General features: G+C 36.4%; 4 protein-coding genes and 3 non-coding genes across 7 annotated transcripts; 4 read left to right on the top strand and 3 right to left on the bottom strand.

Moving 5' to 3' along the window:
• Positions 1-556: 556 nt before the first annotated feature.
• On the bottom strand, positions 557-2,173 carry LOC139096162 (uncharacterized). Its single transcript, XM_070647830.1, has 3 exons — positions 1,904-2,173; positions 1,333-1,753; positions 557-1,238 (listed from the first exon to the last, which is right to left on the bottom strand). The coding sequence occupies exons 1-3, from the start codon at positions 2,002-2,004 to the stop codon at positions 876-878; spliced, it is 885 nt and encodes a 294-aa protein (XP_070503931.1). The 5' UTR covers positions 2,005-2,173; the 3' UTR covers positions 557-875.
• A 729-nt stretch (positions 2,174-2,902) lies between these two features.
• Positions 2,903-4,378, top strand: LOC139095982 (ATPase ASNA1 homolog). The gene is made up of 4 exons (XM_070647563.1): positions 2,903-3,092; positions 3,157-3,319; positions 3,387-3,516; positions 3,623-4,378. The coding sequence occupies exons 1-4, from the start codon at positions 3,017-3,019 to the stop codon at positions 4,238-4,240; spliced, it is 987 nt and encodes a 328-aa protein (XP_070503664.1). The 5' UTR covers positions 2,903-3,016; the 3' UTR covers positions 4,241-4,378.
• Positions 4,379-4,729: 351 nt separating this feature from the next.
• On the top strand, positions 4,730-4,802 carry TRNAV-AAC (transfer RNA valine (anticodon AAC)). The gene has a single exon. It is a non-coding gene; the product is annotated as a tRNA-Val (tRNA).
• Positions 4,803-5,115: 313 nt separating this feature from the next.
• TRNAV-AAC (transfer RNA valine (anticodon AAC)) lies at positions 5,116-5,188 on the top strand. The gene has a single exon. It is a non-coding gene; the product is annotated as a tRNA-Val (tRNA).
• Positions 5,189-5,563: 375 nt separating this feature from the next.
• Positions 5,564-5,636, top strand: TRNAV-AAC (transfer RNA valine (anticodon AAC)). The gene has a single exon. It is a non-coding gene; the product is annotated as a tRNA-Val (tRNA).
• Positions 5,637-5,955: 319 nt separating this feature from the next.
• On the bottom strand, positions 5,956-7,504 carry beta4GalT7 (beta-1,4-galactosyltransferase 7). The gene is made up of 3 exons (XM_070647361.1): positions 7,315-7,504; positions 6,931-7,251; positions 5,956-6,550 (listed from the first exon to the last, which is right to left on the bottom strand). Exons 1-3 carry the CDS (start codon positions 7,412-7,414, stop codon positions 6,012-6,014), a joined length of 960 nt encoding a protein of 319 aa, XP_070503462.1. The 5' UTR covers positions 7,415-7,504; the 3' UTR covers positions 5,956-6,011.
• On the bottom strand, positions 7,435-24,702 carry LOC139097826 (streptococcal hemagglutinin-like). The gene is made up of 9 exons (XM_070649782.1): positions 23,446-24,702; positions 12,969-13,894; positions 11,721-12,863; positions 11,264-11,682; positions 10,548-10,578; positions 9,842-10,456; positions 9,514-9,798; positions 9,226-9,444; positions 7,435-9,156 (listed from the first exon to the last, which is right to left on the bottom strand). The coding sequence occupies exons 1-9, from the start codon at positions 24,700-24,702 to the stop codon at positions 7,569-7,571; spliced, it is 6,483 nt and encodes a 2,160-aa protein (XP_070505883.1). The 3' UTR covers positions 7,435-7,568.
• Positions 24,703-25,450: the final 748 nt, after the last annotated feature.

Below are 25,450 nucleotides of genomic sequence, written 5' to 3'. Positions count from 1 at the left end.
CAATTATATACCCAAGTATATCATACAAAGTAACAGAAACTGTAAAGAATATGAGGAAATGTCAAATGAAGCACATTTTGTTCATATTTGAATCCTTTCATACATTTAGATACACATAATGCACTAGTATTGAAAAAAAAGGACTAAAAAAAGGATATGCTCCTAGAGGGACTTGAACCCTCAACCTCTCGGATAAAATTGAGTTTGAATTTTCATTTTAAAGATTGTTCCGATCGCTCTTCTATTAAAGCTATAGGAGCTGTGAGTCAGAACATGGCAAATTCTCAATATAAATGTATTGATTTCTAAATATTATGAAATTTTCATTCAAAATTCCTATAACGTATTTTAAAAATTTAAATTTTAAATCGTAATTTAATTGCATGCAAGTGTTACAATCAAGCGTTTTATGACTTTATAGATGATGAAAATCAATGACTTATTGTTCATTTGCTTGTAACCTATTATCATTCCGGGAATAACTAGATATAGATTCATGTCCACCATGTATGCTTGTTGTACTTTAAAGGGTGTTTGTCAATCAAATAAATTTAAATAAATTTTTGAGTGAAATCTGTTTGTTGATTTTATTTTTGATGAATTTTGGGGTGTTTTGGGGGTTTAGGATATTTATCATGACCCTATACAGATGATCACTTGACGTGCTCTATTTGTAGAACTAGGATTTAGGTATAGCAACTTAAATTACAAAGTATTCAACCAAATTTAACAGTTTTGAGCAGAAGTCACTGTTCACTTGGATTTTGGATAAGAAATTCGACACTATGTCGAGCTTTCATACCAATGAGGGATTGGACATACTCTAAAGTAGACAGAACAACCGAAATCTGACATTATAACTCAAAACCATCAATTTAACAACACTTATTATCACAATTTATAAAAGATTTAATTTCATTAATCAAATTTTGTAATTTTTCACTTTTTGATGACTTCATGATTGACAATGTCTTTAAAGATCCTCTTTGTGACTCGAGGAAGTCAACGGCACAGCACTCAGATACTTCAAATCCTTCAATTTCATCCATTTTTAAATGTTGAAGTTGAAATTTAAAATTTAATTTTTCAGAAAGGAAATTGTCAGGGAAATTTGTGATTCCGGAGATTGACAAATTTGAGATTTTTGATGATTTTTTCAGGAAGTTTGTTAGACATTTCATTGATGCTGGCTTCTCTGGGTTGGCTATTGGTGAATATTCGATGGTTAGTGATGTGAGCTGGAAAAATGGAAATTTTAAAAAATTGAAAAATTTAAAAAAAATTGAAAAATTTGAAAAAAATTAAATTAAAATATCAATAAACACAACTTACATTGCAGTCCTTAAAAATCTCAAAAATATCACAACAACAATTCACAATCGTCAAATGCCGCAAGTTCACAAAATTCTCTCCACTCTCGTCAGTCTCACCAATCTCCTCAATATCTCTCAACTGGCAATTATCCAATGTCAATTGACTCAAATTTCTCAATTGACTAAAAGTTTCCGTAAACATTTTTGCGCGCCAGATTGCTGGTCGAACAATTTTGATGCAACTGATGTAAGTTTTGTGCATTGACAGGACCTGCTTGAGCATCATAAAGTCAGCACAATAGTCGATGATTTCTAGATTTTGATGGAGTCCGGAAGGAACTTGATCGAGGATTGTGATGTTCTCTGTAGACCGGTCGGATGTGAGTTTAACTGAGACGGTTCTCATGACTTCGGGGGTTGTTTTGATGATGCATGACCATCTGGAATTTGAGTATTTTTGGAATTAACGAAGACTTTTTTGAACTTTTTCAATTTTTTTAATTTTTTATAAATTTTATTTAAATTTTTTAAAATTTTTTTTTTAATTTTTTAATTTTTTTTAAATTTTTTAAAAAATTTTTTTGACTCACAATTGACAAACTTTGCATGCCGCAATTAAATTGTCTGCACCAAGATGTGAAAAAATCTCAACTAAAATATTCCGAGGCAATTGATTCATCATAATTTGCATGACTATCTTCAAGTCTGTTCAATTTACAAAATGCAACTGAAAGAATTGAGAAAACAAAACAATTTAAAATTGTTTTTATATTAAAGTGTGCGAGTTTATTTATCATATGATCACAACGTGACACTGAGAATCAGTAAGAAGATATGAGAGGATGAGAGGTGCTAAAATTATTGAGAAATTGTCACAAATGTGAGAAATTGAGACACACAAAAATAAAGACCATATTTACATCAAACTGCACACTTATACTGAGGGCATTTAATTATTTATGGGTTTATTTTTCAAGGGGATTTGAGGTTTGAAATCCCTTGATATCTATGGGATCTCTGGCATTTTGAGGATCTATTTTTAGGAAGGAATTAGCAGTTGGAATTGATAAAATGTTAATGATAATTTTTTTTAATCAACTAAGGAGTATTGAACTTTATGAAAATGTAAAAAAAAAACAAAAAAATTTAAAAATTTGAAAAAATTTAAAAATTTGAAAAAATTTAAATGATAAAAAAATTTGAAAAAATTAAAAATTTTAAAAAATTGAAAAATTTGAAATTTTAAAAAAAAATTGAAAAATTTGGAAAAATTTAAAAATTTGAAAAAATTTAAAAATTTGAAAAAATTTAAAAATTTGGAAAAATTTAAAAATTTGGAAAAATTTAAAAATTTGGAAAAATTTCAAAATTTGGAAAAATTTCAAAATTTGAAAAAAATTGAAAAAAACTTGAAAAGTTAAAAAATTTGTAAAAATGTTAATAAAAATTTTAAATGTTACAATTTGCAAAAAATGTGAAAAAAAAAAAATAAATCTCAAAATCCTCAAAGCAACCATCGACATTTTCATAACGTATTTTAAAATTTCAAATTAAAATCGCAGGAAACTTCTCCACATCGAGAAACTTTTTTGTTTTCATTCAATTCCTTCCACAAGACACAAGACATAAAAGAATATAAAAAAAATATTCACTTTAAATTTAAACTTCAATCAAATCATTTAACATAAATCAAACAATAAAAAATGGACTGTGAGGATCTTGAGCCAACTTTAAACAATGTCATCGAGCAGTCAACATTAAAATGGATATTTGTTGGAGGTAAATTATCAAATTTAAATCCCAAAAACATGACATGGCACATAAAAAAAATAAAATTTTACAGGCAAAGGCGGTGTCGGTAAGACAACATGCAGTTGCTCCTTGGCTGTACAATTAGCAAAAGTTCGTCCATCTGTATTAATTCTGTCGACTGATCCAGCTCACAACATTAGCGATGCATTTGATCAAAAATTCACCAAGGTTCCAACAAAAGTCAATGGATTTGAGTGAGTAGCTATAGCTTGATACATTTTTAAAGGGATCAATTAACCTTATTATCTTGTGACTTTACAGTAATCTGTTTGCAATGGAAGTAGATCCAAGTGTTGGTGTTAATGAGCTTCCAGATGAATATTTTGAGAGTGAAGATTCATCATTGAAATTAACGAAAGGAATTCTGCAGGAGATTGTTGGTGCTCTACCTGTAAGTATTGAATCTTGTATTATTGGCAATGACTATGTCCAAAATCATACCTGCACCCTAAATATCCTTCAAAAATCATCATAAATAATTTTCCATTCCAATTTAGGGCATTGACGAAGCAATGAGCTACGCGGAAGTAATGAAATTAGTCAACTCAATGAACTTTTCCGTCGTGGTATTTGATACGGCACCAACAGGTCACACATTACGTCTTCTATCGTTTCCACAAGTCGTTGAGAAAGGAATTGGCAAAATGTTGCGTCTTAAAATGAAACTTCTTCCATTTATGAATCAAGTAGGCTCAATATTTGGTGTCAATGACTTTAATGCCGACTCATTTACGAAAAAGTTGGAGGAAATGCTTAACATAATTCGACTAGTAAATCAACAATTTAAGAATCCAGATCAGACAACCTTCATATGTGTTTGTATTGCTGAATTTTTGTCACTTTACGAGACGGAACGTTTAATTCAGGAGCTTATGAAGACAGGCATTGATACCCATAATATAATTGTTAATCAGTTGCTGTTTAAGAAGGAGGGTCAACCGCCATGTAACATGTGTGAGGCACGATTGAGAACACAAACAAAATATTTAGATCAAATGGCTGATTTATATGAAGATTTTCATGTTGTTAAGTTGCCTTTGTTGGACAAGGAAGTTCGTGGAACTGAAAAAGTTAAGGAATTTTCAGAAAATTTAATTACACCTTATAAACCATAGACAGTCCATGAACAAGAATTCCAAATAATTTTTTTAATTTCTTGTAAAAGATTTATTTCTATTTTCTGTGACTTAACGCTGGTTGGTGGACGGACAAAATGAATTATAACAATAAATGAAATGCTATTTGAAAAATTATGGAAGTGTTTTTGATTTTGGGGAGTCAACTTAGTACTCTACTCATGGGTGTATCCATGCAGCCCTACAATTAAGGTCGAAATTCCAGCAAGAACTCTATTTAACTGGTCCAGTAGTGAGTATAAATTGAAATCGAGTACGGAATACGATTTATGGCATTTTCAAAAGATTTAAGGCAGCACAATAGTGTACAGGATGTCCATCTAGTCCAGAGGCAGATCATTCATTCAATTACAATCACCATTCACATCTGTAAGAGCTTCAAAGCTTGAAATTAATTCACATAAAATTGCCAAAATTAAACAAATCAGTGTTCATTGGCCGTGGCTCAATGGACATAAGATGCTGTACGTTTTCGTAGTGTAGGGGTTATCACGCGAGTCTAACACACTCGAGGTCCCCGGTTCGAGACCGGGCGAAAACAGAGCTTTCTTTTTTGGAACCTGAAATTGAATTTTTTTAAAATTTTAAAAACGCCGGGGGCGGCTGGTCGTCATTAACTACCGACTGGTCTTTTGCCTATTGATTACTGTCTGGTTTGAAGGGTCTGGATGGTCTTTTGCCTACAGAACCGGCACAATGACTTCGGTCGGATAAGGGTTATTTGAATGTGGATTGATCCAACTACCCTCTTATCCATCCTGGCTTCAAAGCTCGAGATTAATTCACATCAATTTGCCAAAATCAAACAAATCAGTGTTCATTGGCCGTGGCTTAATGGACATAAGATGCTGTACGTTTTCGTAGTGTAGGGGTTATCACGCGAGTCTAACACACTCGAGGTCCCCGGTTCGAGACCGGGCGAAAACAGAGCTTTCTTTTTTGGAACCTGAAATTGATTTTTTTAGGGGATTTTTTTTAGACCTTGGGCGGCTGGTCGTCATTAACTACTGACTGGATGGTCTTTTGTCTATTGACTTCGGTCAATTACCAAAGATCAGATTTGAAATATCAGTAGATTATGGTCAGGTTATTTGATCAAAAGATAGGTGGATAGACCCAACCAGTCCCTCCAACCACCCTCCTCCTGGCTTCACCTCCAACTTTATTCAATACTTCACTCAACTTCCATCCCTATTCACATCTAACAAAGCTTCAAAGCTCGAGATTAATTCACATCAATTTGCCAAAATTAAACAAATCAGTGTTCATTGGCGGTAGCTTAATGGACATAAGATGCTGTACGTTTTCGTAGTGTAGGGGTTATCACGCGAGTCTAACACACTCGAGGTCCCCGGTTCGAGACCGGGCGAAAACAGAGCTTTCTTTTTTGCATTCTTTTTTTTACGGATTTAATGGAAATTTACAGAATTTTTGAGGAAATTCTTGGAAATTCTGAAGGTTTGGATGTCTTTTAGAAGTCAATTTGTCTTTTTGTCTGAAATCTTGGAAAATGGAACAGATTGATTGATTGATCGACTGTCTTAATTGACCTCCAAATCATTAATTGTATTTCATATGATAAGAACTAGTTATCTCCTGCATAAAACTACAAATTTTACATGACTAACTGAAGATGTCGCTACAATCAAGTCAGAAGATCCTGAAATAAAAGAAGTCCAATAAATCCAGTCAAATATTATCAAAAAAAATTTATTAATTTATTTAAAAAAAATCTCACAAAAAAAAAGAGTCATCGACGTCCTTTACTCTTAGGCTTTGACTCTTTTGGCATCTCAGTGCAATCGCACCATGGCGTTAAGTTTTTATCGCATTCAAGTTTAACATTAAGGACAGTCACTCTAACACCATCAATTTCGAGCTCCTTTCGTGCATTAATATTGTATTTCATAGTGCTTAATCCAGTTTTTCTATCACGTTTTCTTGTTTCCTCTTTTTGATTGTAACATTTAAGGGTATCACGTCTCCTATGTAGACGATCATGATTATGTATGAATGTATTCGTCATATTTGTTTTAATATTTTGTGGCCGCATAATATCAAGTCCAGCATCTTTTAGTCTCACATAAAATTCATCATCCTCAAGTCCCCAGCCCCAATATTTTGTCGACATTCCATTGACAAGTTCAAAATGGTCATTTTTGAGCAATAAAATTCCACCAATGAAGCTTGGATAGTGATATTTTGGATGCAAACCTGGTGCTGCTATGTGTAGGGGACTAGTTGGATATTCGTATTTTAAGTCTTTGTTGATCGGTAGGAGGTCGACATCTGGAATGAATAATGAAGATTATTAGTGATGATTTTGAGGGTATTTTGGATGGTTTTTGGAGGAACTGGGTGCATTTTTGAGGCGTATTGAGTTAATTTTGAGAGGTACTGGGCCCATTTCTAGAAGGAACTGAATCCATTTCTATGTGGAATTGAGCCAATTTGAGAGGAATTAGCTCCATTTCCAACAGGATCTGAGTCAACTTTGAGAGCAACTGGGTTCATTTCTTGAAGGAACTGAGCCAATTTAAGAGGAACTGGGTCAATATCTGAGTGAATTTGAGTTAATTTAAAGGGGAACTGAGTCAATGTTTGAGTCAATATCCAAAAGTTTGCTTCAAATCCCTAAGCCAGAGTTAATTTCTCCACCAAGTCCTTACCATGCATAGCAATATAGTCAAAATGATCCTTGACAAATAAAAATCCAACATTAATCAATGCAGCACGATTAAATCTATAACGATCAATCTGATTGACTATAAATATGTGATGTGGCACGCCCTGTTCAGTCAAAAACTTATTCATATGTGGTGCAAAATCAAGTAATTCATCAAATCTATCACGAAATGGTACAACAAGTGCTAATTTCTTCTTATTTCCAATATTTAACGAGTTGATTATTGAGTTGTAATATTTTTTATTCTGAACATCATTGTGAATTGAGTTGTGGGACTCGATGTAGTTCTCGCAGTTGCAAGGCTCTGAAAAAAAAAACAATTTTTTTTAATGATTATGAAGAATTGACAGATTTTCTTGATACATACCCAATGAAATTGGCAATACGCTAATGATGAATGTCAGAATTAATGAAATGATAATGCAAATGCTAAGAAACTTCATTGCATTTGATCTTAATAAGGACATTATGTTGATTTCTCATTTCAAATGACTAGAAATTAACATTTTTTAAACTTTGTGTACTTTTACTAAATTATAAACAAATGCGGGTATGGAAAACAGATTGGAAGTTTGATTGGAAATTTGAATTTATTTTGACCGTTACGGCATTTTTTGAATTTTACTTTACAAATGAACTAAAAGTAACTGACTCAAATACCTTGGACATTGGTCCTGTAGGTATTTGTCCGACACAGGCACCAGTGACTGTCCTCTGGGGACTCTTATAGACAGCTACGACAGTTTGCTTTACATTGTTATTTGGATCACAGTCTGAACTCGATGGTTCCTTTCCAGTTGACCAAATGCTTTCACATGTCGCACATTTCTTTATATTTGAAGCTATTGTAGTTGTCGTTGGAGTTGTAGTGGTTGTTGTAGGAGGAGTTGTTGTTGTTGTAGTTGTTGTTGTTGTTGGAGTTGTTGTTATTGTTGGTGTTGTTGTAGGAGTTGTTGTTGTTGTTGTTGTTGTAGAAGTTGTGGTAGATGTTGTAGGAGTTGTTGTAGTAGAAGTTGTTGTTGTTGGAGTTGTTGTTGTTGTAGTGCTTGAGGGCGAAGGAGTAATTTGTGACGATTCTGAACTTATTGATGATACAGAACTTGATGATGATACAGAACTTACTGACGAGTCAGAACTTACTGACGAGCCTGAGCTTACTGACGAGTCGGAACTTACTGACGAGTCTGAACTTACTGACGATCCTGAACTTACTGACGAGTCTGAACTTACTGAAGAGCCTGAACTTACTGACGAGTCAGAACTTACTGACGAGTCTGAACTTACTGACGAGCCTGAACTTACTGACGAGTCAGAACTTACTGACGAATCAGAACTTACTGACGAGCCTGAACTTACTGACGAGTCGGAACTTACTGACGAGTCAGAACTAACTGACGAGTCAGAACTTACTGACGAATCAGAACTTACTGACGAGCCTGAACTTACTGACGAGTCGGAACTTACTGACGAGTCAGAACTAACTGACGAGCCTGAACTTACTGACGAGCCTGAACTTACTGACGAATCAGAACTTACTGACGAATCAGAACTTACTGACGAGCCTGAACTTACTGACGAGTCGGAACTTACTGACGAGTCAGAACTTACTGACGAGTCGGAACTTACTGACGAGTCAGAACTTACAGACTCACTTACTGAGGAGTCAGAACTTACTGACGAGTCGGAGCTTACAGACGAGTCAGAACTTACTGACGAGTCAGAACTTACTGACGAGTCAGAACTTACTGACGAGTCGGAGCTTACTGACGAGTCGGAACTTACTGACGAGTCGGAACTTACTGACGAGTCGGAACTTACTGACGAATCAGAACTTACTGACGAGCCTGAACTTACTGACGAGTCGGAACTTACTGACGAGTCAGAACTAACTGACGAGCCTGAACTTACTGACGAGTCAGAACTTACTGATGAACCTGAACTTACTGACGAGTCAGAACTTACTGACGAGCCTGAACTTACTGACGAGTCTGAACTTACTGACGAGTCAGAACTTACTGACGAGTCTGAACTTACTGACGAGTCAGAACTTACTGACGAGTCAGAACTTACTGACGAGTCAGAACTTACTGACGAGTCGGAACTTACTGACGAGTCAGAACTTACTGACGAGTCAGAACTTACTGACGAGTCAGAACTTACTGACGAGTCGGAGCTTACTGACGAGTCGGAACTTACTGACGAGTCGGAACTTACTGATTCACTTACTGACGAGTCGGAGCTTACTGACGAGTCGGAACTTACTGATTCACTTACTGACGAGTCAGAACTTACTGACGAGTCAGAACTTACAGACGAGTCAGAACTTACTGACGAGTCGTAACTTACTGACGAGTCGGAATTTACTGAGGAGTCAGAACTTACTGACGAATCAGAACCTACTGACGAGTCGGAGCTTACAGACTCACTTACTGACGAGTCAGAACTTACTGACGAGTCGGAACTTACTGACGAGTCAGAACTTACAGAAGAGTCGGAACTTACTGATTCACTTACTGACGAGTCGGAACTTACTGACGAGTCGGAACTTACTGATTCACTTACTGACGAGTCAGAACTTACAGACGAGTCAGAACTTACTGACGAGTCGGAACTTACTGACGAGTCGGAACTTACTGACGAGTCGGAACTTACTGACGAGTCGGAACTTACAGACTCACTTACTGACGAGTCAGAACTTACTGACGAGTCGGAGCTTACAGACGTGTCAGAACTTACTGACGAGTCGGAGCTTACTGACGAGTCGGAATTTACTGATTCACTTACTGACGAGTCAGAACTTACTGACGAGTCAGAACTTAATGACGAGTCGGAACTTACTGACGAGTCGGAACTTACTGACGAGTCAGACTGACGACGAGTCAGAACTTACTGACGAGTCGGAGCTTACTGACGAGTCGGAACTTACTGACGAGTCAGAACTTGACGACTCACTTACTGACGAGTCAGAACTTACAGACGAGTCAGAACTTACTGACGAGTCGGAGCTTACAGACGAGTCAGAACTTACTGAGTCACTTACTGACGAGTCAGAACTTACAGACGAGTCAGAACTTACTGACGAGTCGGAGCTTACTGACGAGTCGGAGCTTACTGACGAATCAGAACTTACAGACTCACTTACTGACGAGTCAGAACTTACTGACGAGTCGGAGCTTACTGACGAGTCGGAACTTACTGACGAGTCAGAACTTGACGACTCACTTACTGACGAGTCAGAACTTACAGACGAGTCAGAACTTACTGACGAGTCGGAGCTTACAGACGAGTCAGAACTTACTGAGTCACTTACTGACGAGTCAGAACTTACAGACGAGTCAGAACTTACTGACGAGTCGGAGCTTACTGACGAGTCGGAGCTTACTGACGAGTCAGAACTTACAGACTCACTTACTGACGAGTCAGAACTTACTGACGAGTCGGAGCTTACTGACGAGTCGGAACTTACTGACGAGTCAGAACTTGACGACTCACTTACTGACGAGTCAGAACTTACAGACGAGTCAGAACTTACTGACGAGTCAGCTTACTGACGAGTCGGAACTTACTGACGAGTCGGAACTTACTGATTCACTTACTGACGAGTCGGAGCTTACTGACGAGTCGGAACTTACTGATGAGTCAGAACTTACACTCACTTACTGACGAGTCAGAACTTACTGACGAGTCAGAACTTACTGACGAGTCGGAACTTACTGACGAGTCAGAACTTACAGACTCACTTACTGAGGAGTCAGAACTTACTGACGAGTCGGAGCTTACAGACGAGTCAGAACTTACTGATTCACTTACTGACGAGTCAGAACTTACTGACGAGTCAGAACTTACTGACGAGTCGGAACTTACTGACGAGTCGGAACTTACTGACGAGTCAGAACTTACAGACTCACTTACTGACGAGTCAGAACTTAGAGACGAGTCAGAACTTACAGACGAGTCAGAACTTACAGACGAGTCAGAACTTACAGACGAGTCAGAACTTACTGACGAGTCGGAGCTTACTGACGAGTCGGAACTTACTGATTCACTTACTGATGAGTCAGAACTTACAGACGAGTCAGAACTTACTGACGAGTCGGAGCTTACTGACGAGTCGGAACTTACTGATTCACTTACTGACGAGTCAGAACTTACAGACGAGTCAGAACTTACTGACGAGTCGGAACTTACTGACGAGTCAGAACTTACCGACTCACTTACTGACGAGTCAGAACTTACAGACGAGTCAGAACTTACTGACGAGTCGGAACTTACTGACGAGTCGGAACTTACTGACGAGTCGGAGCTTACAGACTCACTTACTGACGAGTCAGAACTTACAGACGAGTCAGAACTTACTGACGAGTCAGAACTTACTGACGAGTCAGAACTTACTGATTCACTTACTGACGAGTCAGAACTTACAGACGAGTCGGAACTTACTGATTCCCTTACTGACGAGTCGGAACTTACTGACGAGTCGGAACTTACTGAGTCACTTACAGACGAGTCAGAACTTACTGACGAGTCGGAGCTTACAGACGAGTCAGAACTTACTGAGTCACTTACTGACGAGTCAGAACTTACAGACGAGTCAGAACTTACTGACGAGTCGGAGCTTACTGACGAGTCGGAGCTTACTGACGAGTCAGAACTTACAGACTCACTTACTGACGAGTCAGAACTTACTGACGAGTCGGAGCTTACTGACGAGTCGGAACTTACTGACGAGTCAGAACTTACGACTCACTTACTGACGAGTCAGAACTTACAGACGAGTCAGAACTTACTGACGAGTCGGAGCTTACAGACGAGTCAGAACTTACTGAGTCACTTACTGACGAGTCAGAACTTACAGACGAGTCAGAACTTACTGACGAGTCGGAGCTTACTGACGAGTCGGAGCTTACTGACGAGTCAGAACTTACAGACTCACTTACTGACGAGTCAGAACTTACTGACGAGTCGGAGCTTACTGACGAGTCAGAACTTACAGACTCACTTACTGACGAGTCAGAACTTACTGACGAGTCGGAGCTTACAGACGAGTCAGAACTTACTGAGTCACTTACTGACGAGTCAGAACTTACAGACAAGTCAGAACTTACTGACGAGTCGGAGCTTACTGACGAGTCGGAGCTTACTGACGAGTCAGAACTTACAGACTCACTTACTGACGAGTCAGAACTTAGAGACGAGTCAGAACTTACAGACGAGTCAGAACTTACAGACGAGTCAGAACTTACTGACGAGTCGGAGCTTACTGACGAGTCGGAACTTACTGATTCACTTACTGATGAGTCGGAGCTTACTGACGAGTCGGAACTTACTGACGAGTCAGAACTTGACGACTCACTTACTGACGAGTCAGAACTTACAGACGAGTCAGAACTTACAGACGAGTCAGAACTTACTGACGAGTCGGAGCTTACAGACGAGTCAGAACTTACTGAGTCACTTACTGACGAGTCAGAACTTACAGACGAGTCAGAACTTACTGACGAGTCGGAGCTTACTGACGAGTCGGAGCTTACTGACGAGTCAGAACTTACTGACGAGTCAGAACTTGACGACTCACTTACTGACGAGTCAGAACTTACAGACGAGTCAGAACTTACTGACGAGTCGGAGCTTACTGACGAGTCGGAGCTTACTGACGAGTCAGAACTTACAGACTCACTTACTGACGAGTCAGAACTTACTGACGAGTCGGAGCTTACTGACGAGTCGGAACTTACTGACGAGTCAGAACTTGACGACTCACTTACTGACGAGTCAGAACTTACAGACGAGTCAGAACTTACTGACGAGTCGGAGCTTACTGACGAGTCGGAGCTTACTGACGAGTCAGAACTTACAGACTCACTTACTGACGAGTCGGAGCTTACTGACGAGTCGGAACTTACTGACGAGTCAGAACTTGACGACTCACTTACTGACGAGTCAGAACTTACAGACGAGTCAGAACTTACTGACGAGTCGGAGCTTACTGACGAGTCAGAACTTACAGACTCACTTACTGACGAGTCAGAACTTACTGACGAGTCGGAACTTACAGACGAGTCAGAACTTACTGAGTCACTTACTGACGAGTCAGAACTTACAGACAAGTCAGAACTTACTGACGAGTCGGAGCTTACTGACGAGTCGGAGCTTACTGACGAGTCAGAACTTACAGACTCACTTACTGACGAGTCAGAACTTAGAGACGAGTCAGAACTTACTGACGAGTCGGAACTTACTGACGAGTCAGAACTTACCGACTCACTTACTGACGAGTCAGAACTTACAGACGAGTCAGAACTTACTGACGAGTCGGAACTTACTGACGAGTCGGAACTTACTGACGAGTCGGAGCTTACAGACTCACTAACTGACGAGTCAGAACTTACAGACGAGTCAGAACTTACTGACGAGTCGGAACTTACTGACGAGTCAGAACTTACCGACTCACTTACTGACGAGTCAGAACTTACAGACGAGTCAGAACTTACTGACGAGTCGGAACTTACTGACGAGTCGGAACTTACTGACGAGTCGGAGCTTACAGACTCACTAACTGACGAGTCAGAACTTACAGACGAGTCAGAACTTACTGACGAGTCAGAACTTACTGACGAGTCAGAACTTACTGATTCACTTACTGACGAGTCAGAACTTACAGACGAGTCGGAACTTACTGATTCCCTTACTGACGAGTCGGAACTTACTGACGAGTCGGAGCTTACAGACGAGTCAGAACTTACTGAGTCACTTACTGACGAGTCAGAACTTACAGACGAGTCGGAGCTTACTGACGAGTCGGAACTTACTGACGAGTCAGAACTTACAGACTCACTTACTGACGAGTCGGAGCTTACTGACGAGTCAGAACTTACTGAGTCACTTACTGACGAGTCAGAACTTACAGACGAGTCAGAACTTACTGACGAGTCGGAGCTTACTGACGAGTCGGAGCTTACTGACGAGTCGGAGCTTACTGACGAGTCGGAGCTTACTGACGAGTCAGAACTTACAGACTCACTTACTGACGAGTCAGAACTTACTGACGAGTCGGAGCTTACTGACGAGTCGGAACTTACTGACGAGTCAGAACTTGACGACTCACTTACTGACGAGTCAGAACTTACAGACGAGTCAGAACTTACTGACGAGTCGGAGCTTACTGACGAGTCAGAACTTACAGACTCACTTACTGACGAGTCAGAACTTACTGACGAGTCGGAGCTTACAGACGAGTCAGAACTTACTGAGTCACTTACTGACGAGTCAGAACTTACAGACTCACTTACTGACGAGTCGGAGCTTACTGACGAGTCAGAACTTACTGAGTCACTTACTGACGAGTCAGAACTTACAGACGAGTCAGAACTTACTGACGAGTCGGAGCTTACTGACGAGTCGGAGCTTACTGACGAGTCGGAACTTACTGACGAGTCAGAACTTACAGACTCACTTACTGACGAGTCAGAACTTACTGACGAGTCGGAGCTTACTGACGAGTCGGAACTTACTGACGAGTCAGAACTTGACGACTCACTTACTGACGAGTCAGAACTTACAGACGAGTCAGAACTTACTGACGAGTCGGAGCTTACTGACGAGTCAGAACTTACAGACTCACTTACTGACGAGTCAGAACTTACTGACGAGTCGGAGCTTACAGACGAGTCAGAACTTACTGAGTCACTTACTGACGAGTCAGAACTTACAGACTCACTTACTGACGAGTCGGAGCTTACTGACGAGTCAGAACTTACAGACTCACTTACTGACGAGTCAGAACTTAGAGACGAGTCAGAACTTACAGACGAGTCAGAACTTACAGACGAGTCAGAACTTACTGACGAGTCGGAACTTACTGACGAGTCAGAACTTACCGACTCACTTACTGACGAGTCAGAACTTACAGACGAGTCAGAACTTACTGACGAGTCGGAGCTTACAGACGAGTCAGAACTTACTGAGTCACTTACAGACGAGTCAGAACTTACTGACGAGTCGGAGCTTACTGACGAGTCGGAGCTTACTGACGAGTCAGAACTTACAGACTCACTTACTGACGAGTCAGAACTTAGAGACGAGTGAGAACTTACAGACGAGTCAGAACTTATTGGACTATCATTTGTAGACAGTGGCAGCGAAGACAATGACTGTTCAGATGATGTGGATGATGATATTTCATTTGATGAGTTTTCTTGTGTACTAGATGATGATTCTAAATAATACGAAGGACCTCCAGCGTACGATGAGTAAAATACATAACAACTAAGCACAATAAAGTGAATTTTCATGTTTATTTCTTTATTCCTTTTCCAATTAATTCCTTAATTAAACTTTAAGTATTGATGTTCGAGACTGTACTGAAAGCAGACTTAAAACAGTTAAGCTTTTATACGGAACTAAGTAGATCTAGTAAAAGCACGTGCTACCAATAATAAATATTTTAAAATAATGTCATAAAAATCGAACTCATAATAGAAGAATCGTGCACTGGTAAATACTTAAAAATGTTGTAACTTTTTGTTGCAGATCAATGTGTTGTTTCATAATGAATCCTTTAAGTTTTTCGACATATATTACAGCTCAACTTGCATCACTGAACATGTGATGCATCTTTAGACACCCTTGTATCGATTCTATTTTATATATTTTACTGCATGGTTGAATGAACCTTCTTAGTTGTAAACCCCTTAAGTTGTCAATTTATTTGGAAAATTAGTTGCATTCCCTTTTTAAAGCTGTTTTAATGCTTAGTTGCATACCCCTTTTAAAGCTGTTTTGATGCTTAGTTGCATACCCCTTTTAAAGCTGTTTTGATGCTTAGTTGAATGCCCTTTTAAAGCTGTTGTGATGCTTAGTTGCATACCCCTTCGAAAACTGTTTTGATGCTTAGTTGCATACCCTTTTAAAGTTTTTTGATGCTTAGTTGCATACCCCTTCTAAAAACTTTTTTATTACTTAATTGTATATCCTTTCAAAATGTGCAAATATTCCGTAAATTCCTTTAAAGATCAACGTCCACATATTTCCACACATACTAATCTCTCTAATTTCATCAACTGCCAATAAAATTTCACCCACAAAAAATGAACAAAAGGCAAATTGACAAATGGCAAACCACAGCATGGCATTTTATTGCAAATATTTTCATTCACCCTCGCATAATTTTGCAGTGTCTAAATAGTCAATTGACTTTCCCTTTCTCTTTTTTTAAAAATCAGCGACACGCTTCACTTTCACATCGTTGCTGTTTTTTTTTTTTTTTTGCACATACAATGTCTCATACCCCTCAGCACTTTCTTCCTTTATGTCAATATTATGATACTGATATGATGCATGCAATTTGAGTGAAATTACAAGCAGATTTTTTATGGAAATCTGATGATTCATTTAAGTCCTCGTGATTTGTTGTATTTTGCAAATTTTATGACATAAATGAGACTTGATATGGGTGATGAAATGGATGTGGGGATGGAATTACATGTTCGATGAGGGTTGTCGGTCTTGTTTGTTTGCTAAAAATTTTCTAATTTCTTTATTGTTGTGTTGTGTCAATTTTATGATGAGATTTAAGAGTAATTGTACCTAGAATTCTACACCTTAGTACTAAGATATGCTAGATGAGCTGTTATAAGGCGTATCTAGAGGGAGAATAGGGATGTCATGGTGACATTAAGTTAGTTTTGGGAGCAGACTTTGAATCCAATTCCATCCTCCAGCTCCTTCAATTTGATAGAGATTACGAGCCAAAAATCCTATTTCCTTCATTTTAAGGGGTTCTCCCCCCACCTCTATCCCTTCCCCCATGCTGTTCGTCATAACACAGTACTGGGAAACCTTTTATTTTTCACGTCATACCTTCCCTACTAGGCCTCAATTGAAACAGCATACGCCATACGATTCATGATATTTATCAAAATATTTAGCGGCATGTAGGTTGTCCATCACTGACTAAACGCATTGTTCACCCTCCTTCCCCAAAAAGCCGTTATAAAATTAGTAAATAACCCTAATCTATGCCTGAATATCACGAAAAAAGGAGGTTCATCCTTCAATCTAATCACATCAAACTACTATCACACATGTGTAGGGTTGTCTGATGTGTGAGCATGTGACATGTGTGTGCATTTATGCCACGCCTATAATAAAAATATTGAAATTTTTTTCTCATAACATTTCAATTACATCTTAAACTATCATTTTCAGTTCCATTTATTTACTTGATTATAAATTCAATTCACCTATGCACGAGTTAATGTCTACAATTACATGAGATGAGCAATCAAGTCATTCATACATCATGAATAACGTTTAATCTTTTATTTCCCACGGATACAAGCGAAGTTTCTTAAACAAATAAAAAAAAATGATTTTGCAATGTTTTTGGTTTCTTCTTTGGCATCAAAAGATATAATTTTTTTTTTCTGTTCTTCTCTCACACTCTCTTAGTTGTTCATTTACTGTGCCGACATATAGGAAAGAGTGAGAGCGAGCTAAGAATGATGTGGATTGAGTTAGAAGGGACAGGAAGCGCATATACAGATTTGGTCATTTTTTTGTAGTTTCGCACCCTTCAAGATGTAGACTATGTCATTATTTTGTAGTTGTGTACCCTTTAAGGTCCAAAGTAAATCATTTTTGTAGTTGCGCACCCTTTAGGATACAAATTTGGTCATTTTTTGACGTTGCGCACCCTTCAAGAAGTTGTGTACCCCTTAAGGTGCAGATTATATCATTTTTGAAGATGAATTCATACAAAATGCAAACTTAGGTCATTTTATGTAGTTGATTATTCCTCAAAATCTAAAATAGGTCCTTTTATTAGTTGCATACCCCATTAAGAACGCACTGCTCTTATAGTTTCATACCCCTGATGCCAAAAATTCAACTCTTTTAGCCAGACACTCAGACAAAATGCAATAAAATCGCCAATAATCAACAAATCACAAATAAAAGAAAGAAGAATTCACTTGAATTTTGATTATTTTATGTACATCGCATATGATTGTATGACTCGTGTATAGTCACGATTTATATTAAAAATGAACAAAATATATTCATAGCATTAATAAATAATTGCTTTTATTTTTGACAAATAATTGTTAATTTTCAATTTTATTAATACTTACTTTTAAATATGCTTACTCGCTGGCCGTACACATCAATTATGATCCATGGCCTCACTTAGATGTCGCCTAAAACAGACTTTATCGCTGGCTTTTGCTTGTTAATTTCCAACACAACTTTATCTCTCAACTGCTTTGAGTCCATTGCGTTTCATTATGTAGCACAACACAGCACATCACTAAAGTCTTGAATCAATGATCTTGAATGTTGGTCGGCAACCTGTGTGATTTTTGGAACAGCTGTAAACCGTATGATGTGTGCCAAGGTGTGGCATAAAAGGAATCAAATATTTCATAATTATGGTCCATTAAAATGACAATTAAGCATGTAAATAGGAAAAAGTTTGAAGGTAACTAACAATTTAAATGTTGTTCCTAAAACCTCTTACCTGCATTAAAGTCACAGCACCTTAAACATCTAAAAACTCTACAAAAAAAATTTTCAAATTCAAAGGAACTCCTTCACGATCTGCAAACCGTAATTCAATAACCCTTTAGTTCTTTACATTTTTCATTCTTTAAGCTTCTACCTTCTTTGTCGTTCCTTTCTTCCTCAACCCTTTTATATCACATAGCATAGCTGCATGAAAAAAATATCTTTGAAGCACGTACACTACATATTATGAGCTGAGAGTGCGTAACAATTGTAACTCTTTTGTGTCATATACGAATTTTCTTCAATGATAAAGGCAAGAATTCAACGAGGGTTGATGTTGTTGGCGGTGCTTCAAGACACCAAAAAAAAAAGGGTTGCGAGTTTTTCCCTTTCTTATCGCATTTTTGTGTCGTAATGTATATTCGGTGAATGTGTAGGAAGAACTTGAAGAGAAAGGATTGTTGTCATGAGATGAGGGTGATGCGGATTTTCTTTTACGCAATAAAACTCGAGATGGGATTGAATGTGAAAGGATTCATGTGCGTAATTTTAAGAATGGCTGAATTTTGTGAATTTTTTGGGAGAATATTTTTGAAAATGGAAGATTTTGGTGTTTGGTTTGAATTAATATCTACAATATTTTACAGCTGAATATATTCCACAAAACTGAACTTATTCTTCGAAACTGAACTTATCCCTCAAAACTGAACACATTCCTCAAAATTGAACTTATCCTTCAAAATTTAACTTACTCCACAAAATTGAACTTTTTTCTCAAAACTGAACTTATCCTTCAAAATTTAACTTCTTCCACAAAATTGAACTTATTTCTCAAAACTGAATTTATCTCCAAAAATGAACTTATTCTCAAAATTGAACTTATTCCTCAAAACTGAACTTATCCCTCAAAACTGAACTTATTCTTCACAATTGAACTTATTCCTTGTAACTGCACATATCCCTCAAAACTAACCTTATTCCTCAAAAACCAAATGCATCGCAAAATACCCAAAAAAAATCTAAAAATATCATCAAAAAGTCACTGAAACAATCCAACTTGTCCCTATCCACAACAGCATTATAATCAGTATTACCCGATTCAATCTATTCATTTGCATAAATAACAAACGTGAAAAATAATAATAAATAATGATTTACAACTACATGTGTGCAAGTCTACAAAAAAAAATCCATTATCCACGTACATATGAGCATGACACAAATAAAAGGAACTGAAAATCATCAAAAAAAATTATTTTACATTTAGTTTTTTTTTTTTTTTTTTTTGTTAATTAAAAATTCACCCTAAGCAGTTTGTGTTCTTCATCTCGGGCATGTGTACGTTGAAATTTTAGATGTGCAATGTCGAAATTTATCATGTATGTGAAGTTTTGTGTTCTGATTCTTGTGTTTTTGTCGAATTGGATGAGTTTGTTGTGAACTTTTTTTGGTATTTTTACTTTGAAGATTGAAACTGCATGACTGGATATATGTTGGATGTTGTGTGGCATGGAACAAAATAATCACAATTTTATGAATTTCAAAAGTCGTGCAGATTGTGCGGTTCCTGAATTTTCAAACCCAAAGTCTTGTTAATTGTACAAATTTGAATACTCTTGCCCAACTAGCTGCTCAAAATCAATAAATAATTCCCAATCCACATCACACATCCCTCCTGTCACCTCTCAGTTACCAAATTACATCAATTTCCTCTCCAAAAAAGTCTTCAATTTCAATTTCATTTACATAAATGTCTTTCAATCTGTCGCTATTCATCTTCAATATAGATATCTAGTCATAAGAAAGATATTTACATGCCTATCGACCCATTCATTGTTTCTCCGCGCATTTTCAAGTACTTTGTTCCCTCGTTTGGCATAATTTAAGTATTTTAGTGCTCCTGCATCATCCTCACACTCAGTTGCTGTGTTTATGGTTTGTTTGTGCCTCATATATTTATATTAATATCATCAAGAACAGCACAGTGGAGTGTACGGATGCTGAATGGATCGAAAGACGTGTGTAATATCTGGCAAATGAATTCGACGTCAATAAATTTTCAAATTTAAAAAAATATCATGCGATGGAAAGAAAGAAGGCGAGGAAGTAAGTGAGTGGAAAAGAAATGGAATCGAGAGGGTGAAAATGAGTTGTGTGGGGTGGGATGGGAGATGAGTGAAAGTTCTTTGATGAATTTTATTTCGTTTAATTTGCATATGAAGAGGTTGTATTGAGGATGAGTGAGGATATTGCTTGGATATGGAGTCAAGGATTATGGATTTTTAGGTTAAGTCACTGAATAATCATGCCTTAGAGGTCAAAAGTGGTGTAGATTGTGCGACTTTACTGATTTTTATGATTATCACTACTTTATTGACTACGTATCCTAGCACCTTCCTCTACATACTCCTAATATCCCATATCTCATATAAATATTAATGTATATTCTCAATCACCCAAACCAACCCTCGAGTTTTCAACATGTACAGCATAAAAAGTATTTTTTTTTTGTTTATCTTCCATTCACTTCCACTATATCATGTCATCTGGCATCAATTTGAACATAGAAAGCATTGAAAAAATAAGAATCAAGTTGGGGAAGCAGCAAAAAAACAAAAAATAAAATTCGCCGTCGATGGGAATTTTAAATTTGAATTTATGACTGAAATGATTTTTCATCTTTTTAACAAATAATGAGTAGAAGAATAGCAACAAAAGGCAAGTAAGGCAACAGAAGTGGAGTTGAATTTGAGAATAATAAATCGCATCAATAACATACAGCAATAACTGGAATTAATGAATGAGAGATACTTTACATTAGTGTAAATGCAGCAATAGACGGGGCAACAGTGGAAGTAGTCTCGTGTTATTGATAAATCAGTCATTACAGATGAATATGCTGTGAGTATTTTTAGAGAGAACTCAAATTTGTTCTGTGTTTGATTTGCAAACTTCCTGAATAACAAAAGTCGGTTAATCGATTCCAAATGCGGAACCAATCCAGTGTGACACCTCAATGGTGCCGTATTTTGGATCGATTACTCCAGTTGTGCTGTTCAGGATTGTGTCAAAAGTCACAAACCCTCCATATTTAAAGTTAATAAAAAGCCAATTGAGGGTCATTTACATGCACATTCATTATACTAACAATAAATAGCCAAGGGTCAATTCCCATTCATCCAAAACTTGCTTGACCAGCTTAAATCCCTTTTTGTATCTCATACCAGAGCATGAAGCATAAATTGAACATTCAAGAATTGATACAGAGCAGAATCGTCAGGATTTCAAGAGTCTGACTCCGGCGGGCTCCACAGATTGAATCCAAGTCTTGCAAACTATGATTTAAAGTTAATTTTGAGTTAAAAACGAAACTTATTTTATTGAAATTTTAAAACTTTTTTTTGACAAATTATTAAATTTATAGATTTTTAACATTCAGTAAGCATTAGACTTCAAGCTTAATTTTATATTCTTGCATGACATTTGTAACCCAAGCATGAATTTCAATTTTGTAATCATCGTAATCTAAAGAACATTGAAGTAAATTTTTGTGATCTTTTCCCTTCACTTTTAAATATTTAACTTGTTCATCGTGAGTCAAAAAATCTTTAATTTTTTTCCATGTCAGTTCTACAATTTCTTTTCTGTTCCTTTTGACAGCATTAAAAAGAAGATTATTTCCATCATTATCAACATGTTCTATGAACTTCAAAATTTCTGAATTATTAAGATAGTTTCCTAAAGTTTTCCATAAAGATTCTGAAGATTTATTCTTTTTTGCTGCTGACTGCAACAAATTTTGATTCCATTTATTCAATTTCTTCAACATGTCTTTGATTTCATCTAGTGATGTAAGTTTTTTAAATTCTTGAATCATGTAGTCAAATACTTCACTTGATGACCTAATTACAGCAATATGAAAAATATTTTGTCCATCTTTATCGACTTCCTTGAGAATTTCCAAAAACTTTTTATCACTTCCACAAAAGTTACCGAAAAATTTCCACAAATATTGATGAACTTCATAAGGATTTGACTCATTTGCAGCATATTGAAGTAAACTCATTTTCCACCAACCTTTTGATTTTAAAATTTCTTTGAATTGAGCTTTAGTGAAGTTTTCTTCTAGAAATTCGAATGTCCACATAACTTTTGCTGAACTTTTATTCCTTCTCAAAACTTCATGAACAAAATTGTTTTCATATTTATCTTTTTGCAGAATAAAATCCTTCAATTCCTCTCGATTTTCAAATGTTTTGAGCAAAAGTTTCCACAAAGTCTGATGCACTTCAATGTTGTTACACCTAGCAGCGGCATGAAAAATATTTTTTTCATATATGTCTTGATGCTTAACAAGCTCTTTAAATTTTTGTGGATCATTTTGATTTGTGAAATATTTTTCACTTTCTATCCAAATATTTTTGAGATTTTCTTTACTTCCTGATTCAACACAAACTTGTAAAATATTTTGCTCATTTTTGTTGCAATTGATCATTAATTCAAATAAATTATTGACTGTAAAGTATTTTTTCATTATTTCAAGGAATTTTTGAACTTTTTGAGCAGTTAAATTTGAGGATTTAGCGAGGAAGTAAAAAATGTTTTCGGAATCACGCTTCACCATCAGTGCTTGTTTGATAAATTCTCGATCAGTTTTTTCTTCTATTTTTAGCACAAAATTCTCAAAAATTCCCGTGTCAAAATTTGATGTAAAGATTTTTATAACGATTTCGTATTCGATTATAAAAACCTTTAAATCCTCGACATGTTTCGAAAATAAATATAACAAAAAATCTTGAAATTGTAAAAATATTTCTACGTTTTGTATGAAATTAGAAATATAATAGGCATTTAGATCAAAGACAATTTTAGCTATTTCATAACTTCCGTTTTTCAGCACTTCGATTCCAAAACCAACAAGATTACAAAGATTTTCAGTGAAAAATAATCTGAAGTTTTCTGGAGAATAAATGTAATTTTTTAGTCGTATTCCTACTTTATCGAGCACTTCCTTTTCATTACAGGCATGGAAAATGAATGTTCTAATAATTTTGAATTGTTTCTCCGTCATGATTTCATTTAATGAACTTAAAAGTTCATTTTCATTTAAAGCACTTGAAAGTTTATAGCCTCCTTGTTGATCTTTCATTGCATTTACAATTGCGTCAGCAACAAAATAATCACGGATAGTCTCGTTTATGAAATAAACTTTTCCATTTATTATGGTCAACATGCCACCAGCGATGATTTCTTCCTTTAGCCATTCAATGCCGTCATATCCAGGAAAAAGTTTTGCAACTATTATTGGAAATAAGCTTAAAATTGCATGAAATTGATGAAATTTGAAGAAGTTTAGCCTTAAATTTCGTTGAGCATTGATATTTGCTTGCTCTCTAATCTGACCTTTACTACGCGAGTATCTTAAGTACAGAATTTCTATGAATTTGATGTAAATTTTTAATCCTTGCAAGTTGTCAACATTTTTTTCATCCTTGAATCCAGCAGCAATCATTTTGAACAGTTGAGGCAGACCGACTGAATTCTTTAGTGAAATTAAAGCCTTTTTGATGGTTTGACGAGCTTTTTGCTTATATATTTTATATTTCGGTGACTCCTTGACACGACTTTCAAAGTCTTCCTTCAATTTCGGCACAGTTTTTTCCTTAATTAAATCATTAAGAATCCAGCTTTTTGCTATCAATTCTATTCCTTCATCCTCTGTCATCTCATCAAGACCATAAGCTACATCAAGCTTGAGTTTTTTTTTTAAATTGACCTCAAAATAGTCTCGAGTTGCAATCCACAGCTGATTACCCCCATTTTGTTGGAAATTCTGTACCAATTTTAAAACAAAATCAGCATAATTTGGAGCAATTTCATCAAATCCATCAAAAAGAACGAAAACTTTGCCGTTCTTGTACATTTTTTTGAAGATTTTGACCTCAAATTGCTGTTGTGGCTTCAAAATGTGATCGACCATAAAACTTGAAAATTCCGGTTCACCTTTTTGTGCCTTAAACTCGTCAATGAACTGTTTCAAGTCCACATAAGTCACCCAACTTGTTGGATTCTTTTCACGGAGGATATTTGTGAAGTTTTTAATTGCCCAACTTTTGCCATTTCCAGCTTGATCTGAGATAAGGACATACCTCTGGTTTTTGGCTTCCAACATGAGTGTTTCTTGAGAAATTTTTTTTCCTTCAATTTTTATCTTTTGGTTTGAATTTTCTAATGCAGCTTCTTTGTATCTCATTTTAGATTTTCTAATAAAGACCCTTGGCTGGAATAGCAACTGAAAATGTTCCTTTGACTCACTGTTATCTTCTTTTGTGTTGACTGGAACTTTATTTTCCAGCAATAAATTCAAGAGCTGAACATCAACCAGACCATCTATGACTTCCTTGTCATTGACTACGGCTGTACTCGTTGATGGTTCCTCAGTTTTATGACCAGATATGATCAGTTCCGCTAAAGTTGGTTGTGAATTATTTTGGAAATTTATTTTTGTTTTCAGCAACAATTTTTGACTTTTTTCTGTCAAGTCACTCCAGTTGTAATTTAGTTCCAATTTTTTACAATTCATAATTTCTTCTTCATCAAAAATTTCCTCTATTTTTATAATGCGAACGTTATTTGACACAATAAAAGTAAATTTGAAGGATTTTTTATAGAAAACCTTCCCCAAATAATATAAAACTTCTTCTGGGCAGTCAATACATATTCTCAGCTCCTGATTGTCATCACAAATTTGTTTAAAGTTCTTGTAAAGTTGTGCATTTTTTAATTTATTTGGTTCCATGAAAATGTTTTTAGAGTTAACTAAACTTCCTTGAGTTTCTTGAAGATGCTGGCAAATATGGATTAACAGGAGTTTCGGCACATTCGTCTGAACTATGACAACCTTGTTATCAATTACTTCCTTGATGTCATTCAAAGTATTAATCTTACAATTTAATTCTAAAATGCTTGGAAGAAGTTCAAAAATTCCATTATTTCCTATA

The sequence above is a fragment of the Chironomus tepperi genome, unplaced genomic scaffold, assembly GCF_022539635.2.
Source record: "Chironomus tepperi strain 1889 unplaced genomic scaffold, CSIRO-AGI_Ctep_v1 contig_34, whole genome shotgun sequence".
Classification (NCBI taxonomy): Eukaryota; Metazoa; Arthropoda; class Insecta; order Diptera; family Chironomidae; genus Chironomus; species Chironomus tepperi.
This window is presented reverse-complemented; position numbering and strand designations above follow the sequence as displayed.